The sequence below is a fragment of the Leptonychotes weddellii genome, chromosome 1 (assembly GCF_054177405.1).
Source record: "Leptonychotes weddellii isolate Sample4059 chromosome 1, ASM5417740v2, whole genome shotgun sequence".
Lineage (NCBI taxonomy): Eukaryota > Metazoa > Chordata > Mammalia > Carnivora > Phocidae > Leptonychotes > Leptonychotes weddellii.
Genome location: NC_138369.1, coordinates 17,243,530 through 17,261,897, shown reverse-complemented (window position 1 = coordinate 17,261,897; position 18,368 = coordinate 17,243,530). Strand labels below are relative to the sequence as shown.

Below are 18,368 nucleotides of genomic sequence, written 5' to 3'. Positions count from 1 at the left end.
AGTGCTGTTGGGCTGACACTCTTTGATCTGGGTTGAGGCTAGAAGTCTGATAGGCCATTTAGTGGACTCCTAAAGGCACAGGGGCACCAGGTTGGAGGTGCTTGCCAAGTACAAGCTAAGATCAGGATCACCCAGTGTAGCCCGGGTCTCCTGTGCTGTGTTGAGGGCAGCTCATCAGCCCAGGAGTCTGGCCATGGCAGCAGTTTGGTGGTTGTCTAGCACGCAGTCGGCCATACCTCCCATCGGCCCATGTGAAGCTGGCCCCCTTTGTGGGGCTAGGGGTGGACATCAATTACAAGTTTATTGTGGGCCTCAAGGATTCTGGTGTTTCTCTCCTGCAGTCCCGGCTTTGGGACTCTGAGCTACGAAGGGTCATTCAGGGGATGTAGCTAGGGGCTGAGAGAGGCTTCTGCCCCACGGGAGCTCGGCGCCACCTAGGCTGTACCCCAGGAATGGTTCCTTGGCTGTAGCTGGGGCCCTTGTGGCTCTTCAGAAGCTTCCACCACGTGAGCGTCTTCAACTGACTGACCACCGGGTGCCGGGCCGAGAGCCGGGCAGGCCCTTTGCTCTCTCCAGCCCGGGGGCCCGAGCCCCTCAGACAGCTCTGCTGCTCAAGGTGTGAGGGCCTTCAGCAGTGAGGAGGCAGCAGGTGGCGCAGGTTTCCACACACAACCCGAGCAGACACTGACACTTTGCCAAGGCAGGGGGTGCTGGGACAGGCTGAGGAGCCTGTTGGGGCTGAGAGATAGGGTGGCCCTCTACCTCCAGCCGATCTGCCCACCCCAGGTGGAGGGTGGACAGAGTAGGGAGGGCACTGCCAGCCTGGATGTGGCGCGTTGCCCTCTTTCCTCTGCCTTCGTCCCTGGGAACACCAGAGAAATTTCTCTCTCCGTGGATTGAGCTGGTAAAGAGCCTGCACCGGTCACCTTTGCAAGCTTCTCTGACTGAGCCGAGTGCTAGGATGCATTCAGTGGAGGAGGGTTCACACAGCCTTGTCTGGCAGGTGACGGTGCCTAGCTTTTTTAAGGAAACACCCCAATATTTCCAGGAACAAACAGCTTGTACCCACCTGGTTTCTGGTTTGGAGAAGCCACGGGTACCCTCGCACCTAGTTCAGCCGAAAAGTCTTGAGCTCAGGAGGCTGCAGACGGGAGGTGTGTCAAGGTCAGACCATTCCAGCTTTGCCTCTTACTCTGGGACATTGGGCAGGACCTTAAGCTTTTCCTTATTTGTAAGAACTGCTGCATCTGCCTCACAACAGGAGAGCATGTGTCTACATTCCCTAGCACCAGGCATGGTAGGTCTTCACAGATACTGGTCCTTTTCCACTTCAGCTTTTAGAAAAGATCCCAGGCTGCTCTAGGTGAGAGCTCTTTACAAGGTCATTGAACGTTTCTATTATGGGCACGGTCCTGGCACCCTGGGTGGGCAGTCAGTCTTTGGTAGGAAAAGGAGTCCATGGTAGGGGTCTCTGATGGCTCCGCCCCCTCTGATGGGCACGGGCCATAGTCCTCAGTCCTTCCCCCTCTGGGCTGGGGAGTGCCCGTTTCCCTTCCTTCCATCACCCACGGAGTCTTTCAAGGGTTTATCTAGCTCTTTGTTTTCTTTAGGCTTGTCCTCATCTCCCCCAGAACATCCTCTTGCTTTGGCTTCTCTTTGGCCGCACAGTTCCTGAAATCTGTCCCTGTGGTGACTCTCTGCCTAAACGCACTTGTCCTGACCGGTTGCTCTGAGTAGGCATGGCCTGCCGGTGCCTTGGTCCACAGGTCTGTTGGCAGTGCCCTTTATTAGTCCCGCCCATCAGGTCATCTTTTCTAGGGCCTGACTCCTAGAGGATAGGCCAGGTATCTTGGCAGTGGGCTGGCAGGGGTGCCATTACCCTCTCTGAGCCTCTGGAAGGTCTTGCTCTGGGGATCAGCCACAGTGGTGACAGTTAAGCAGGAGGAAGAGGAGTCCCTGCTTCTTGCTCGATCCAGTAGAGACTTAGGGGTGTCAGCATACAGGGGCCTCATCCTCTCCCATCCCTCACCTTGCAGCAGGGAAGAGCAAGAGAAGGAAGAGCTTTCGCACCAAGTACAGCTGTTGTGCGAAGCCCTGTGCCCCGAGCGAGGCCCCCATAGCTCTGTGTGGCAAGTGTGGGGGCAGTGTGCTAGAAATACAGATTGATTTTTCTATATTTTCTGAAACATAATCTTGAGCCATGCTCATTTGGTTTAAGTCCCCAGAGCTATTTGGGAGAGGATGGTGGGCGGGACGTGGGTGGGAGTTAAATCTGGTGTTTCTGGCTAGGCAGTTGGCGTTCGTGTTGCTGCGGAGTGACTGAGCTGCACGAGGACCGCTGGGCATGGCTCGAGGGCCTAGAACCCCAAACCAGGGCTGCTGTCCGCACCTGGGGCTGTGCTCTGAGGCTTGGTTGTTGTGAAATCACAGCCTCAGGGTATGGGATCCACCAGGGTTACTGGGAGCTTGCCCCATGCCAGAGCCAAGGCTGGGACTGGGGAAGTGGCATTAAGGGGCACAGGGTTGAAGAGGAGAGATGGCAGTGTGGGAGAGTGGCCTGGAGCATGAGTGCTACCCCTCAGGCGGCTCCAGGTGGAAGGAAGCTCTCCGAACGTTGCTCCCCAGCCCCCTTTCTTCCAGCGCTCTGTGGCCCCTGTGTAGTCATTTTATTTTGGAGAATTACGTTTATGCCTGGGAGTCTCAGACCCAACTTGGATGGTTGGGTACCTCCTGGGAGAGGTGAGAGGACATCAAGAGGGAGAACCGCTCATTTACTCCAACTTGAGTCAACCAAGATGTCAGCCTGGCTTTCTGTCCCCTGCCAGCAGCCTAGGATTGAGGATTGGGAGGGAGCAGGTGTCCTTGGCCAAGGTCAGGAGAGAGCTTCAGCATTCCTGGACCCCAGCTCCTCCCGGAGGCCACTCCTTGTCCACAGGGTCACTACTCAGACATAAGAGTCAGCCCACGGCAGGTGCTGATGAGCGAGTGCAGGAGCCTCCCTGGTGTGGGGGTTTGTGGAAGGAGCAGCCTGGACGCCTCAGAGACCAGAGCTCCCACGCCAGGGGCTTCTCAGGCCTCCTTGGTCTCCATATCTTTGTTGGATGGTCACTCGTTTACCTCTGACTCAAGGCATGTGGTGTGATATTCCTATTTGTTTGCTGGCAGCCAGTGAAAAACATTTCAAAAGCCTTGTGAGGTGGTGGTGGATGGGGTACCTGCTGGGTCTTTGCCAGCATAGCTGTTGTGGGCACAGCGGTCAAAGTTTCAGGTGCATGGGGGCCTCAGGGAGTCAGGTGGAAGGGGGTGAGGAGAGCGGAGGGGTCTGGACAAGCGGCAGGGGCTGCGGAGGGAGAGTCACCAGGAGCTATGGAATCTAAACACCATGGGTTCCTTTGTTTTGCCTTTTTTTTTTTTTTTTTAACTTTCTTGATTGATGCTTGATGCTTTCGTTGCAAGAGTGAAGAAAGCAGATTCTGTGGGTCCCTTGGGTCTGGAGGGTTGTCAAAGCAGAGACAGTGTGATGAAGTGACTGGGTGTGGGTCCAGCCAAGCCGGAGGGCCATGTGTGGCTGGGTCCGGAGGGAGAGTAGGATGGGGTGGGAGGCCAGGCTGCGTCCCGCGCTTGTGACGACCAGGCAGAATCATCTCACCAAAGACCGATGGGCCAGATCTGGAGATGGAGGGAAGGATCTGGTTGAGCCTGTGAGGGCCCCCTGCCAGTGGACGTGGCCTGCAGGCATTTGGGGACCAGGACGTCAGGCAGGTGGGCACCTCTGGCAGTCAGACCACACTGCTGAAATCTCAGCCAAGAGCTCAGAGTCATGCTCAGAAGTCACTGCAGAGGCCCCTGGGTCTTGCCTGGGTGAAGAAACAACTTGGTGACATCCCTGCCGCGAGCCGGTGAATTGTACATTGAGAGTGACTAATTAACTGAAAAGGGTAAGCCACCTTGAAGGCAGAATGATCTCAAAGAAGGTGGATCCCATCTGATCGTTGTTAGTGATGAAAGGGACCCCCCGAAGCCCTGGTGGTTGGGCAGCTGGAATGCACTTCTAGATAACTGCTGGGCTAAAGAGAATCGCAGTGGAAACTAAACGTCTGGAAGTGACTGCCAGTGAGGATATTGCATGTTGGAAACTTTGGGGATGTATCTAAAGTAGTAAATCAGAGGCAAATGTGTAGCCTTAAATGAGTTTATTTAAAACTGAGAAAGATTGGAAATAATTGAATTAAGAGCTCAATGCTGAAAGTTGCCAAAAGATCCTGAAGGCAAGATGAGACCCTCTGGAGCTTGTGGTGAGGAGCAGTGAGCAGGCTGGTGGAGCTGGAGCACCAGTGAGGGGAGGAAGCGGGGAGTCTGGTGAGGTCATTGGGGGCCGGGGTTGTCTGGGCCCCAGAAGGGGTGGGATGATGGTTGTCAGTGGTGGAGAAGCCTGGTCTGCATCCCGGTCCCTGCTGGCTCTGGCCCACGGTAGAGCTGCTTTCGTGGGCCACAGACACACAGGCAAGAGCTTCTGTGGAAGGGTGCTCTCTCCGGGAACACCAAGGTACCTGGTGCAGGAGCCGAGCCATCCTCTAGGTAAACAGCCACTGCTGGGGAGGACTGCAGGCCCTGCCCCCTTATTGCCTCCCTGCTGCAGAGTGTCTGGGCATTTGGACTCTGGGGAAAGCTCTAGCACCTGCTCTCTGGTCCCAGTCCCCCACCAAGCCATGGGCTGCCGGCCGCCTTCTTCAGGGGCCCTGCCACAGCTTGGCCTCTGGCATCTCGTCCCCAGCTTGGCATCTGGTGGTTGAGTGACAGCAGGAAAGGAGACTGATGAGTATTTGTTTGGTTCCTTGGTTGCTGTGACTTCTTGGAAACTGGCTGTTCCTCCATGAGCTCTGGGCAGGCAAAGAGCCTGGCTCTTTTGACGCTCCATGTCCTGGTTTCCTTCTCTTTTCCCTCTTCCTTCTTTGTTTTTTCTCAAAATGAAAATAGTTTTGTTGTTTTGCTTTTATATTAACATAGCAACGCCATATACTCACTGTTTAAGGATTCAAAGTTTGGGAAATTATAGGATTTCCAAGAATCAAGTAAAAGTCATCTGAAATTTCCTCCCCCCACCACCCCATAAGTCCTGTTCATCTTGTTCACCCTTGGGGGTTGTCCACCTGGAAGAGTACCTGAGGGTTGCTCGACCTGCCCCCTCCCCCACCCCCTCCCGCACTCAGCCCTGCGCTGGCAGCCCGTGATGCCTTGCACCTGGCATTTTGCACTCACTGATTTCATTGACGTTCCCAGTCATACAGATGGATCTCCTTTGTCCTATTGGATGGCCACGTAGGACTCCCGGCTGCCCTGATCCCCGGGCCCTTGGAGCCCCGCCTGTGAGAGAAGGCAGGGAGAGGCACAGGGGGAGGCTTTGTCTCTGACCTTTCAGGCCTTGGTCTCCCCTCTGGGACATGTCACCCATAGAAGGGGTCAGCATGCAAACCATTCTCCGAAGATTAAGTGGGTTAGTGCAGGTCACTGTTAACTGGCCTTGTACTTAACTTTCTCACCACCCTCATTATGAGCATCTAGGAGAGGAGGAGCCATGGGTAGATTCGGGAAGTGGAAGAATGTTCCATCCTGTCCAGAACGCTTAGACCCAGGAGGCAGCTTTCCACCTATCTGTCCCTTCTGGGCAGGCCGAAGCTCGTCTCGTTCCATGACCACAGATCCCTTTTCTAGCCCATAACTTGTCTGGTCTTTTCTGGCATCGAGTGCAAGGTGCGTCCCAGTGTTCCTCTTGTCCATGCGTCTACTGCTTCTACCAGCCCCATGGCCGGAGGCACCTCATTTGGGCACCTGGGGCTCTTGCTGCTCCCTGCTCTGGTCTGGAGGAACGGAGGTGGCCTCCATGACAGTGGCTGTGCTGTCATCAGTTAGGAGAGAAGCTCTTTTTTCTGGTTTTGCTTGAGGAATGCCAGGTACTGGCAGACTGAGTTTGGCTAGGAGGAATTGCTGGTCCACCGTGTTGTGTGAACAGACTCTTGCTCCATGCATCTTTCTGCGGTGGATGTCACACATGTGGGAAAGAGCCTTCCGTCTTTGCCGGGAGATCACACCCAGCTCCTCGAAGTCTGGATGTGCTCACGGGCCCTCCAGGCATTGCCTGCCCTGGTCTGGCATCATCACCCTTACCGTAGTCGCGCAGACCTTCAGCCCTGGGGAAGCCAGAGCGGGCACTTCTCCCGCCAGGGTCCTAACATAAGGCACGTGACATGCCCATTAGGGGGATGCGTCTTGTTGCTCCTCTGCTCAGGCACCTTTGATAATCCCCTCCCCAGCCTCCTTCCTGCCCTGCTTCGGGCCTCTTGTGTCCCCTGGACTCCCTGACGGCACCCTGCTTCTGCTCATTGGCTCCTCCTTGGGGCCTCACGCTTCTCTGGTCGGCTACAGGGTGGTGTAGGGGAGGAGCACGGCCTGGGCCAGGGGGACCAAGTTCTGGAGCCCGTGCTCGGCCTGGGATGAGTCAGTGCACCTCTCTGACCTCCAGCTCGTCCTTGGGAAGCGGGGACGGTGATGTCAACCCAGCAGGGCCACCAGCGTGCGCTGTCCTGCTTATTCCTCTCTGCCCACCCACCGCCCTGTGGCCTGGCCTTTGTGCTGTCAGCAGTGCTCGGGCACAGAGGCCTCAGCAGTGACACCCGTGGCTGAGCTCCTACAGGTGCCTCTGCCAAAGCCTGGGAAGGACTAGGGGCTCAATGAAGCCCTCAGCCCCTTGTCCTGCTGTGGCTCTCGTTCATGAGCTGGTTTTCTTCCTGTGCGTTTGGAAGCTAGAGTGACCTTTGGTGTTTGTTCTTTTTTGTTTGTTCTGATAGGGTCCGGCCACCACTGTTGCCTTTTCAAGAACGGGGGAGTATTTTGCTTCTGGAGGTTCTGATGAACAAGTAAGTAAAGAACAGTGTGAGGGGGGCGCCTGGGTGGCTCAGTTGGTTAAGCGACTGCCTTCGGCTCAGGTCATGATCCTGGAGTCCCGGGATCGCGTCCCGCATCGGGCTCCCTGCTCGGCGGGGAGTCTGCTTCTCCCTCTGACCCTCCTCCCTCTCATGCTCTCTGTCTCTCATTCTCTCTCAAATAAATAAATTAAAAAAAAACAGTGTGAGGAATGTTGGCTGATACTTATCAGAAGAGAACAGGAGCCAAGGCGCCTTGAGGATGGGCCAGGTTTCACCAGCTTCCTCGGTGACTTGCAGTGACCATGAAGGCCAAAACTTGGGGTGAGGTGCGCAGACCCAGGATGCTGCACTTGTGGGCTGTTTGAGGGGCGCCATTTTCAAACTGCTTGGCTGCAGGGAGAAGACCTGTGTGAGGAGGTCCTGTCCCATTTTGTCACCCTTTGTGCCGAGGCTTTCTGCCTGTCAGCCCTGGTGCCTCCTGCCCAGAATGTTCATTCTCTTGATGCTGGGCCTCACAGCTCTGACTGCTCAGCCCAGGAAAGTCCCACTGGCCTCCCGGCGAACTCCAGCCCCAGCCCCATGGACCGATTCGGGTTGAGTTTCTGCCAGGAAAGCAGAAGGTGGTTGGAGGCTTTTTCGGCACGGCCTGGATAAGAGACCGTGGGCGTCTTCCCACCCAGCACTGGTTCCTGTGCTAACCAAACAAGGGAGGAGGAAGGCTCACGGGACCCCTGAGCTGTCCCCGAGTGTGGAGGCCCGGCTCATTGCTTAAACAAAGGAAAATAGTACAGTAAAGTCACACTATAAATAGTCCTGGTAAAAGAAAGTCACATGGTACAAGAGGCAGCCTGGTAGAAAGTAGGGCTTCCGCCCACTCTGGCCCCTCCTCAGCTCCCTGGCTGCCTTCTTAAAGTTGGCTCTGAGAGCCTTTTTGGAGAGACATGTGAGTCTGTTCCCCTCCCAGGAATATATTCAGCAGTTGGACTAGTGCAGTTACACAGGGCCCTACAAACAAGGGGGTGGGGGATGTGCTAATTCTGTTTGTAAACAGGAATGAAGGCCTTAAGTGCCCATCAGTCGGGGGGCAGTAAACAGTGGGCTGCTCTGGGAGTGGCAAGCAGCCTCCCAAAGAACCAGGCTCGTGGTGCATTGCAAGCAGGAAAGCATCCCGGGCATGTTGCGCTTTCACCTTAACATGGATTTGGGGCTCCTTCTGTGGCCTCCGTTGAGCACCAGCCACACCCCACAGCTCCTGCCACCCTGTAAGTGACCCTGGCAGAGGGCAGCCACCTGGGGCTGACACCCTCTAGCAGGAGCATTGTTGCTCCCCTGCTCCCCAGGGCCGTTTGCCAACCTTTTGCTGGGGGAGCCTCAAGACGTGAAGATCCTTCAAGTGGACCGGGGAATAATGGGTGTGTTACCCATGGCTCCCTGGGTACCAGTGTCTGTGCCAAGCTGTCTCCTGTGAGGTTGGAAGTAGGATCATCCCCTCTTCACAGATGAGGAACCTGAGGCACAGAGAGGTTGAGTCCCTTGCCTGGAGCCACACAGTAAAGGGTGGACCCAGGAATTTAACCGTAGTGGTCTGGTGTAACTTAAAGCCAGGCTACTACCCTTGGGAGCTTCTGTTTCAGTGGGGAGACAGACGATAAATGAGGAAAAGAGAAAAAGACATTAAATAACTATTGAGTCTGATGCTATGAAAGAAATCAATAGAGGGCTATGATAAGAATTAGCAGGAGACCAGGGAAGGTCTCTCGGAGAAGATGCTGCTGAAGCAGACGCTTTAGCTTGAGGAGCCAGCTCCGCTTATGCTGGGACCCTCCAGGGAGGGACCAGCAAGTGCAAAGGCCTGGTGACAACATGCAGTGAGTCCATCCTGACGGCACAACCACGTCTTCTCGAGGCCTGTCTAAAAAGCCGGGGAGGTGGGACAGGTCCCAGAGTTGAGCTGGAGTGTCAGGTGGGGACTGTCTTGCAACTGGCCCAGAACTTTGGGGGTCACCCCTGCCTCCTTTCTTCCATGAAGTAGGGCTGGTGTGATGTCATTGTGCTCGTTGCTCTTGGCAGGTGATGGTTTGGAAGAGTAACTTTGATGTTGTGGATTATGGAGAAGTCCTGAAAGTGCCCAGGCCCCCAGCCCCGCTGGCCACGTCCTCCGGGAATCTGGTAAGTGGCTCAGTAGGCGTGTCCTGAGCCCTGAAACTCCAGTGGGTCATGGTGAACAGCAAATAATCTTTTGGCACTTGTGGTACTTTCAAATCTGGAATGCACAAACAAGACGTGAAGACTGCAGGGTGTGAGGCCCTGTGCCCGGGGGGGGGGGGGTGTTTCCAAGGCACAGGCTACTGTTGGTTGAGGAAAGGGAGGACCTGTCCCATGCCGAGCCTTGGGCCACACGACCCCGATGCAGAGTTCCTAGAGGGCGTGGGGCCTGAGCCACAGCTGGGACGGATGGGAAAGGTTCAGCCCTGTTGCTCTCACTTCCCTTTTTTTTTTTTTTTTTTTACACTATGGAAAGGAAGTTCCTCAGCCACAAACCATTTTTAGTACCTTTGTCGGTAAAAGGGCATTTAGTGTTCCTGAATTCAAATAGTTAATGATATTTTTTGACAAATAGTTTTGGGGAAAAATTTGATAACTGATATGATCTCATTGAATAAAGTTGCGTTCCGCTTTGGCTGAAGTAAGCTTTCAAGCCAAGGATGTGGAGCCCTGAGGGCTTTAAGCCCCAGTGGCTGCCGGCTGTTTAAATCGCTCCCTCCTGGACCCTGGAGGCAGTGTAGCCTCTCCCACCCACGGAAACTGGCCTGAACAACAGGAAGTGGCTTGCCCGAGTCCTCCAGCAAGTCAAGGCTGGCCCAGAATAGAACCAGGAAGCCTCTGAGTCCATCCTGGCCTTTCTTTGGCTCCAGCGGAGGGATCCCCCACCCTAGCCTGAGACACACACACACACACACACACACACGGACGCGCACACACAGCCCCATTCTGTGTGTTGGGGCTACTTCTAGGAATAGGCCAGGTTGAGATTTAAAGCTTTTCTTCCTAGGGTTGCTCTGGGCCGGGAGGTTTTGTTCTCTCTCCACATTTGCTAATGAGTAGCGATTCTCAGCTTTTGGGTCTGGTGGGGATGACTGGGTTGCATGGCGGTCTGCTTGCTGCTGTTTGGTCTTCTGCCTAGAAAGGCATTTTTCAAAAACTGCAGGACTGGATCCTGTGGGGTGAGTGCCATCTCCTTTCCAGCTCCCCATGTGCTGGGCATTTACAGTGAGCCAAGCCCAGGCTGGGCGGGTAAAGGTACTGCTCTCATTCTCAGATGAGACGCCTGGGGCTTAGTCACCCACCTGGATGCCTGGACCTGGGGGCTCACCACACTGGCCCCCCTTACTCAAGCTAGTAACTGTAGGCGGCAGAGGGCTGCCTGGTAGCTCTCCCCCTGTCCCAGGAGAGGGCACTGCCACCTGCCTCTTGGGAATGGTTAGTAATCACCAGCAAAGGGAGAATGCCATATTCCTTTTCTTGTGGTTATTAGGCAGGAGGCTTGGACAAGCTGCCTGTTGTCCCTTCAGTCCTGCTCAGATAGGGGGTATGGAGCAGCCTTGTGTCCCAGAGCTGTGGGGCCTGATAATCTAGCATGAAGGCCTTCAGGGTGGGGGAAGCCAGCAGGACAGGGCAGGGTTTGGCATGGATGGGTGAATAGCTCACTGGTGCTCAGGAAAACCGTGTGTTCCCATACTACCTCCTGGCCCACGACAGAGCTATAGCCACAGTTCCACTGGGCATCGCCACGTGGTGCTCACACAGGGGAAAGGATATGGGCTCTGGGGTCAGAGAACTGGGTCTGAGTCCTGGCTGTGTGGTCCCAGACAAAGCACCCATTCTTCCCACACCTCTGTTTCTACAGTGGGACCTGAGTACTTTCCTAGGCAGGCTCTGAGGAGCCCATGTGGGACGTAGATGAACTCTGCTAACCCGCGCAGTGACTTGACTTATGAGTCCTAAAATTGTTGTTTATGGCTTTTCCCTTATTTGTCACAAGTCCCATTGGGATGCTGAGGAGGTTTATGGCCCCTCATGCAGACACACACCCATGCCAGAGTGTACATCCACACTGTTGTCCAACCATCACCACTGTCGTCCATGGAGTTCTTTCAGCCCTGCATGCCCAGGGAAGCCAGTTGGTCCAGCCCTGGCCAGCGGTTAGGTTTGCCCCTGTGGTGGGAAGGGAAGCTGACGAGTATAGTTTCACCTTTCCTGCCCTGGGGCTTCCCTGGCACTGAGTTGGTGACCGATTCCATGGCTGGCCAGAGTGTCTCAGCTGCCTCGGAAGCCCAGGTGCCCTGCAGCCACGTGCCAGGAACGGGTGCATCCGATGAGTTCCCGCCCCTCCAGCGGACCCAGCCTTGGCTGCTACGGGGGCTGTTCTGGGCCTTGCGGGATGTTTAGCGGCATCCCTGGCCTCTCCCCACTAGCTGCCGGTAGCACTCCCCACCCCCCGTTCATTGTGACAACCCAAAATGTCTTCAGGCATTGCCAGATCTCTTCCGGGGTGGGCAGAATGGCCCCCAGTGGAGAATCACTACACTAACTCCTGCCTCGGGAGTGAGCCCAGAAAGGAAGTGATTGCAGTGGCAGGAGGAGTGTAGGAATGTGGGGGGGTCAGGGCTGCTGTGGCAGGCGGAGCGCGGCCCCGAGTGTGATGACTCGAGCTCCTGCCCCTGCTCAGTTGGGCCAGATTTGGGCTCCCCCCGGCAGCTGGGGCTCAGGTCTCTAGACTGTTTCTAATAGAAGTCTATTGTATAGAAATGTCGTTTTGGCCTGTCAAACTTTGGAATCTTCCAGAGGTGATGGTAAACAACAAAAAAGACCTTTAGCAACTTGGTTTCCTTTACTTACCATTGGATGTGTTCTTGCCCTTCCTGCCTGCTGGCTTTCCTGGCTCTGAGATAGTAACTGGTGAGTGGTTTGGTGGCTGGCCAGGGTGGCTTGGCTCAGCTATGACCTTCTCCCCCTCTAGCTCTGTTTATCCCCTGGGCCTGAGGCCCTAAAGCTGCCCGAGACACACCTGGGCATTTGAGGATCTTACGGAGCCATCAACTCAGGTACCGTGTGTCTCATAGAGTATGGCGTTCTAAAGCTGGAGGGCAGGCCTCCACCAGTGGAGCATGGCAAGGGCAGCCCTGTGAGCAAGTGACGGCCCCTCTGCCCTGGAAAGCCCCCTGCCCAGGACCCCTGCTCGGACTGCAGCATTCAGCTCTCACTCTTGGAATGAAGGCCATCCTTGAGCTCACTCTGAACAGAGCTCTGTTCACTGCCAGAGCTATTTTCAACCTCTGGTTGAAATTCACAGCTTATTTTTAGGCACATTTCATGTTGAAAAGCACAAGCCATTTCCCAGCCCTTCAGGATGAGAATAATGGGTTCCATTTTCCCTCTATTCCTGGCTGAGTTGTGGAGGAGAGCGTTTAGGGCTGTGGCTGGGGAGCTTTTTCTGCTTGGAAGGCTGCAGAGGAAGGACTCCAGCCTAATAGCTGGGCTGAGGGTGGCCAGGAAGCTCCACGTTCTGCCCTGTGACATGCTGCAAGGCTGGAGGAAGGTCGGGAGGGCTGCTGTGGGCAGATGAGTGCCTCCCAGAGGGGCATGTGTGGGGGCAAGGGGTGGGCCCTGCAAGTCGTCTGCAGCAGGTGCTCGTGCTGCTGTCTTCAAGGGTCTGGTGCTCACCTCTGCCCTGTGCAGCAGTGCAGGCCTCCCTTCATCCTCTCTGCACTCAGCCACTCAGGTTCTAGCTCCCTCCTGCCGTTAGTGCTTTGGGGCCAGCCCGTGATGCATCAGGGTCACTGTGTCTTGGCTGACCTTGGATTTGGCCCCTGCTCCCCAAGCCCAGCTGCCATAGGGCTGATTTCTGCCTCAACCACAGAAGCATTTTAAAACCACTTTTAATAGCAAAGATGCGTTTGTTCCGATTTACTCTCCTTCTTGCCTTTCCTCCAAACACCTGAGAGCCCATTAGGCAATTGCGAAGGAAGGTTGTGCTGGGCGGGGTGGGAGGGGAAGAATGCAGAATTCCAGGTAATTCAGGAAAACTGAAAACTGCTTCCTGAGTTCTCAAGGCTGGCTACCCTCCAGTTCAGACAGTAACCTTGAATTCTGGGGCCCCTCAACCTCAGATGGGGAGACGCCCGGCCCTCCTTCATGAGCTTTCACGAGGGGGTACATGCCAGGCAGGCACTTGGAACCGTGTCTGGCACATGGCAAGTGCTCACCAAGCTTTAGCTATTTTTAAAATGTTCCTCTTCCTTCCTCTGTCAGACTGAGAGCAGGATGAGCCCCCTGCCCGGTTGGAGTGATTGTGTGTTCCCAACTTGCTGAGGTGGGGGACAACATGCAGTAGAGGGGGTGATTCTGACTGAGATAATTTTCAATGTTGACTCCTCTCTGCAGGTCGTCTTTGTGAGGTCTGGTGAGGGTTTTAGACCCTTGCAGGAACTGGTTCTGCTTCTTGGTGAGAGACCCAAGTCCTCTGTGCTCCCAGATGAAAAGGCAAATCCATGAGGTGAATGGAAACAGGCTTCTCTCCCTCTGCCACCTCCATGACTCCTCAAAGCAAAGTGGCTGGGACCCCCAGAGCCTCAGTGCTAGAACTGTCCCCAGGAGGAGGAGGCGAGGTTAGCCAAGAATACCTGACCTGAAGGTTCAGCCTTCCCTCTTTCTTCTTCCTAGTTCCTCTGGTTCTAAGGGTGAAGCCCCAGCCACCTCCTGCACCCATGCTTCCACTCCTGCTTTCTGTTTTGGGGTGCTACCCAGGTGTGGGCTTGACATAAGGGTTCTTGGGCTCCAATTCCAGTCGTGGCACTGGATCTTACTCCATGCTGAGGATCTGAGGCTCCTGGGTTCTCACCCCAGGCATGTAGTCTGAGGAGTCAGAGTTGAGGCAGGGGTTGGGGTCCATTTCCACTGCCTTATGGATTTCCCTCTGTTTGGGAGCATGGAGGACTGGGGTCTCTTGTTGAGAACAGATTTCTGGCTGGCATTTGCTTTCAGTAGTGGGGATAGGTATGGATTCGAGGGGATGCTTGGCAGACAGGGCATTGTGGGTGTTTACAGCAAGAGTGAACCCCAGATTTATGTGTCTTAGAAGGGAGCCTCTCCTTTCTTCAACTGACCCTGATTCTGGCTCTGAATTTCCCAGGACTAGTAAAAGGGGCTCTTGTCAGCAGGTGAGTCGGGATAGGCCCAGGCACTTAGGCATCTTGGAAGAGGGCTGGTTTCATGGGGTCCAGACTCCTGACAGCCTGTAACCACTTGGTTGGCAGTGTTAAGAGCTATACTGTGCCTGTTTGCTGATCCATGATGAAGCTGGAGCCTGGCCTGATGTGGCAAGTCTGTCCTGTAACCTCAGGCAGTTCGTCTTGCTTCTCTGTACTCAGATTTCTTCCCACCCCAGCCTACGGTACATCCTTTGGGCATTTTCCATTTTCCTGGCTCACTGTGTCAAAGATCCTCCTGCAGGCGCAGGGTAGGCTGGTCACAGCGGCCTTTGCTGACTCTGGGTGGCAGCAGCCCCCAGACCAGATGCCTCACTTCACACTCAGGTTGCATTTTCCTCACCTTTACCAGAGTGGAAGTCATGGAAAGTGCTCTGGACTTCTTAGTTTCAGCGGGAAGACAGAGGAGAATAGAAACAAAGAAGATTCAATATTTGTTACCAAGCTACAATTTTTAGAGAAAGTTCCTGGTGGAGTCAGAGCATCCTTGGACAGTGGTCAGGGGGGTGGGGGTAACATGGCTGTGCCAAGTCTAGGAGCACCAAAGATTCCGATGCTCCCTGCAGAGGGGCACCCTGGGCCTGGGGATCAGCATGGGGGGCTGGGCCCATCCCTCAGGCTCTGACCTGTTGCCTCCACTCTTGGGAAGCAGGCCAGATCCCCTCTCCTTTTCCTTCCAGAGGCAACAACTGAGTTTACTGGGAGGTGGGTCAGGGCTGCTACCAGGAGCATGTTAAATAATGACGGTGTTTACTGGAAGGGGGAAGTCGCCTTTGGCAGTGCAGCGAGGAGACAGGCCTTTGACCGTTTCACGTGGGTTGCAATAAGCCTCTCGCTGTGGCTCTCAAACCTCAGTGCACTTCCGAATCACCCTGAGGGCTTGTTAAACACAGCTTGTGCCATCCCCAGAGTGTCTGACTGGGTAAGGATGGTCGATGGTCCAGGGACCCACTCTGAGAGTCACTGGCCTGCTGGAAAACAGTCTAGCCGGTTGTGACCATGGCTTCCTGGGCAGGGACATAGGGGGAAGAAGAGAGTCTCTGACCATCTTGGGAAGTTTCCATGGCTCGTGGGGATTACAGTTTGGGAGAAGCACTTGGAGAACTGGGGTCCCTTTCAGCCCATTTTGGAGAATTGTAGTCCGCCTCTTTCCAAAAGAGGAAAAGTACTATGGCTTTGGTTCTAATCTCAGTCTAGTGGTAAAAGAAATCCCAGCGCTTCCCTGTGGGCTCTTTAAACCTAGAGGCACCCACTGGGCTCAGCTTACGACGGCAAGCAGATGGATGGTTTTATTACCAGCCAGGATTCACTGGGGCGAGGATGGTACCCAGTGCAGCCCTCTGTGGGCCTCTGCTGCCGGTCTTCCCGTCTCGGCTCCCGTTCCGTCCGTTAGTGCCGCTGCACCAGTCCAGTGACCTGCTCTTGAACCACCTGCCTATTGTCCTCAGTGCCCCTGCCTCCTGCCCTCATAAGTGGGTGCCTCCATCAGCCCCCATCCTCCAGAGCCTGCGGGGCCTCTAGGGAAGCTGGCGGGTGAGAGTCTCTGGCCCCTGAGCGTGAGATGACCTGGGGGCTAGTGGCTCAACATCTAAGGCCTCAGGTGAAGGTCTGCTTTTTGGAGCCTTTTGGGGAAGTGCCTCCAGGTAACAAGAACAGGACCAAGTCCCAAAACAGCGGTAACAGCAGTGGCGGTGAGAGGATGGGACTGTAGGAGGGGACAGAGGCTGTACACCCTTCTCGGAGTGGCCCCTTGGAGTGGTAGTTTCCTGCCCCTGGAAAATTCTCATCCATTCCTCCTATCCAGAGGAGAGTGACACGATGCTTAGGAAGGAGAGCCTATTTAATGACTTAAACCAACAGGAGGCATGGTCTCGGAAACCCCAGGCAAGGCATGGTAAGACATTCACAGTGTCAGGAAGATCAAAGAACCTGACTCTGGAATCCACACAGGACCCGGAGGGCCCTTGCTTCTCGCTTTGCGTGCTTGGGGACACATCCGGAGCATAAACCTGGGCATGCACACACAGCTTTCAGAGCTCTGTTATCTCTTTCAAGGGTCTCATAACTGTTTGAGGTTTTCCTTTCCCCCTGGCACCCAAAGTGCGGGTTCAAGGTCAGTGGAGATTCCACATTGCACATGGGGAAATGAGCAAGACAGTGGGCAGTGGTGAGGTCCTGATATCGTGATGTATCGTGATGTTTTACTACAAGGCACACATGACCCAGGACCACAGCTGTGACACTGCCTTTTTGCTGACAGTGGTGACAAGCATCTACAGCGCTGTCAGGCCATGCTAATGAGTCTTCTTCACAGGAGAGCCAACAGAGACCACGTATGGTTGCAAGCCAGAGAGGGTGGCACCAACTGAGGCTGTTGGGATCTGAGGGTCTTCTCTAGTTCCGTGCTCTCTTTTCAAACCCAGAAACCTGAAAATGGAGGAAATGAGCCACGACGAGTGGAAAGGAGACCCCATTGCTTAAGTCTGACTATGATTCTTTGGGCTGCCCCCTGTTCCCTAGCAGAACTCTACTCAGCTGTTTTACTTCTTCCCAGATGACCTCTCTTCCATGCAGCCTTCCTTCACCGGGAGGCCCCGCAGCTTGTGAATTCTTCCCGCCCCACCTGCCGGAGCGCTCTCCTTGCTGGAGCAGCTCCTCTTTCCTGTAGTCAGTTATTCGCTGGCCTGTTGTCTCCCCGGAGGGCTGGGGCCTTGGTCTCTATGTGGTGCCCAGCCTATCACCGGAACACAGAATGTTCTGGAAATCCAAGCTCAGTGGACACATGCCTGCAGTCTGTGGGCAGCATGGGTTGAGCCCATGAGGCAAGAGGCAGGCTCTGGCTCTTTCTTTTGGTATTTTTGATGGTCCTAGGTTAAATGAAGGAAACCACTTTCTGGCCTGGTTTGTCAGTTTGGGGGCAGGTGCATGGGGTGGTATGGGCAGTGACTGGGCAATGGAGGTGGTAGAATCTGCATGTCTGGACTAGAAGTTTCAGTACTTCTCATTTTCAGTGGAAAAAAGCCCTTTGCAGCTTGAATTCTCCAGATTGGATGGCAGCATTGGCCCATGTGGTGTAAGGGTGTTAGATAGTGCTTGTGTTTGTGTTCTCATCGGTTACCATGGAAAAAATCAGAATAGATGGTTTCCATGGAGATTATCTTAAAATTAGTTTCTTTGACGGTCTGGACATTGCTGCAGGGTTCACAGAATGCTTGTGGTGCCATTGGGGGATTTCTCTGTGGCAGTGCCAAAGACTGGCCTGAACATTGATGGATTCAGACAAATCTGCCTCCTGTGCTTGCAAATGCTAGGACACCAGGCTGGGGACACGTCCTCAGCTTCTTCCTTGGGTCTCACTCGCCTGGCCTCAGCTCCACAGCTCATTCCAGGCACCTGGGAGCTTTTTCTTTTTTACTAAATAAAACAAAAAACCTTTATATTGTAGAGAATTTCAAGCTAGCACAAAAAGTAGAGAGGATAGTGTAACAGACCCCCATGTATCTTTCATCTAGCTTCAGCATTTTGCCAGTCTATTTTGTTCATCTCCCTCCCCCCATTTTTTTTAGAAGAGTTGGAGTATTTTTGTTTAATCCCAGATACATTATTTTACCCTAAATAAAGACTTTTCTTGGTTATATAACTGCAGTGCTCTTGTCACATCCAACAAAATTAATAATCCCTTACTATCAAATGCATAGTCCATACTCACATTTTTCCACATTGTGTCAAGAATATGGCTCTGTGCTTTTTGTTCAAATAAGGACGTGGGAGGCTTTGAGAAAACCCACGTCTCCCTTCCCCACCATGGTTCTGGTGCCTGGAGAGATCGAGCAGTCTTGGCTAGAGGCACAGTTGGGCTGGGGGCAGGAGGAGCTCCAGGGTGCCACTCTCCCACTGTCCTCCGGGACATTTGTATCCTGCGAGCTCCAGGACACCCTTTTTCCAGCCTGGAGATGTGTCAGCTAGTGCCGGCTGTCCTGGGGCAGGCATCCGCTGGAGGGCGCTATCCCTCTTTGGAGCCTGCAGGGGGAGGCAGGCAGAGATGTAACCTTGGTTCACAACAGCTGTGTGCAAGTTAATTTTCCAGGAAGGGGAGGCTGAGAGACCCCGTGGGACGTAGCCTCCCTCGACTCCTCCCTGGGGGTGAGGGCTTTGGCCCATAAGAGGCCCGCTGCCT

General features: G+C 54.5%; 1 protein-coding gene across 4 annotated transcripts in view; it reads left to right on the top strand.

The window, feature by feature from the left end:
- Nucleotides 1–18,368, top strand: part of POC1A (POC1 centriolar protein A) — a 68,849-nt gene that overhangs the window by 16,276 nt on the left and 34,205 nt on the right. For 3 of the 4 annotated variants that reach the window (XM_081818750.1, XM_081818743.1, XM_081818744.1), the window contains exons 8-9: nt 6,846–6,914; nt 8,994–9,092. The exons of the other annotated variant lie outside the window; for it this stretch is intronic. In XM_081818750.1, coding sequence (XP_081674876.1) covers nt 6,846–6,914; nt 8,994–9,092 — 168 coding nt within the window. The remainder of the gene's footprint in view (nt 1–6,845; nt 6,915–8,993; nt 9,093–18,368) is intronic. 4 annotated transcript variants of the gene reach the window in all.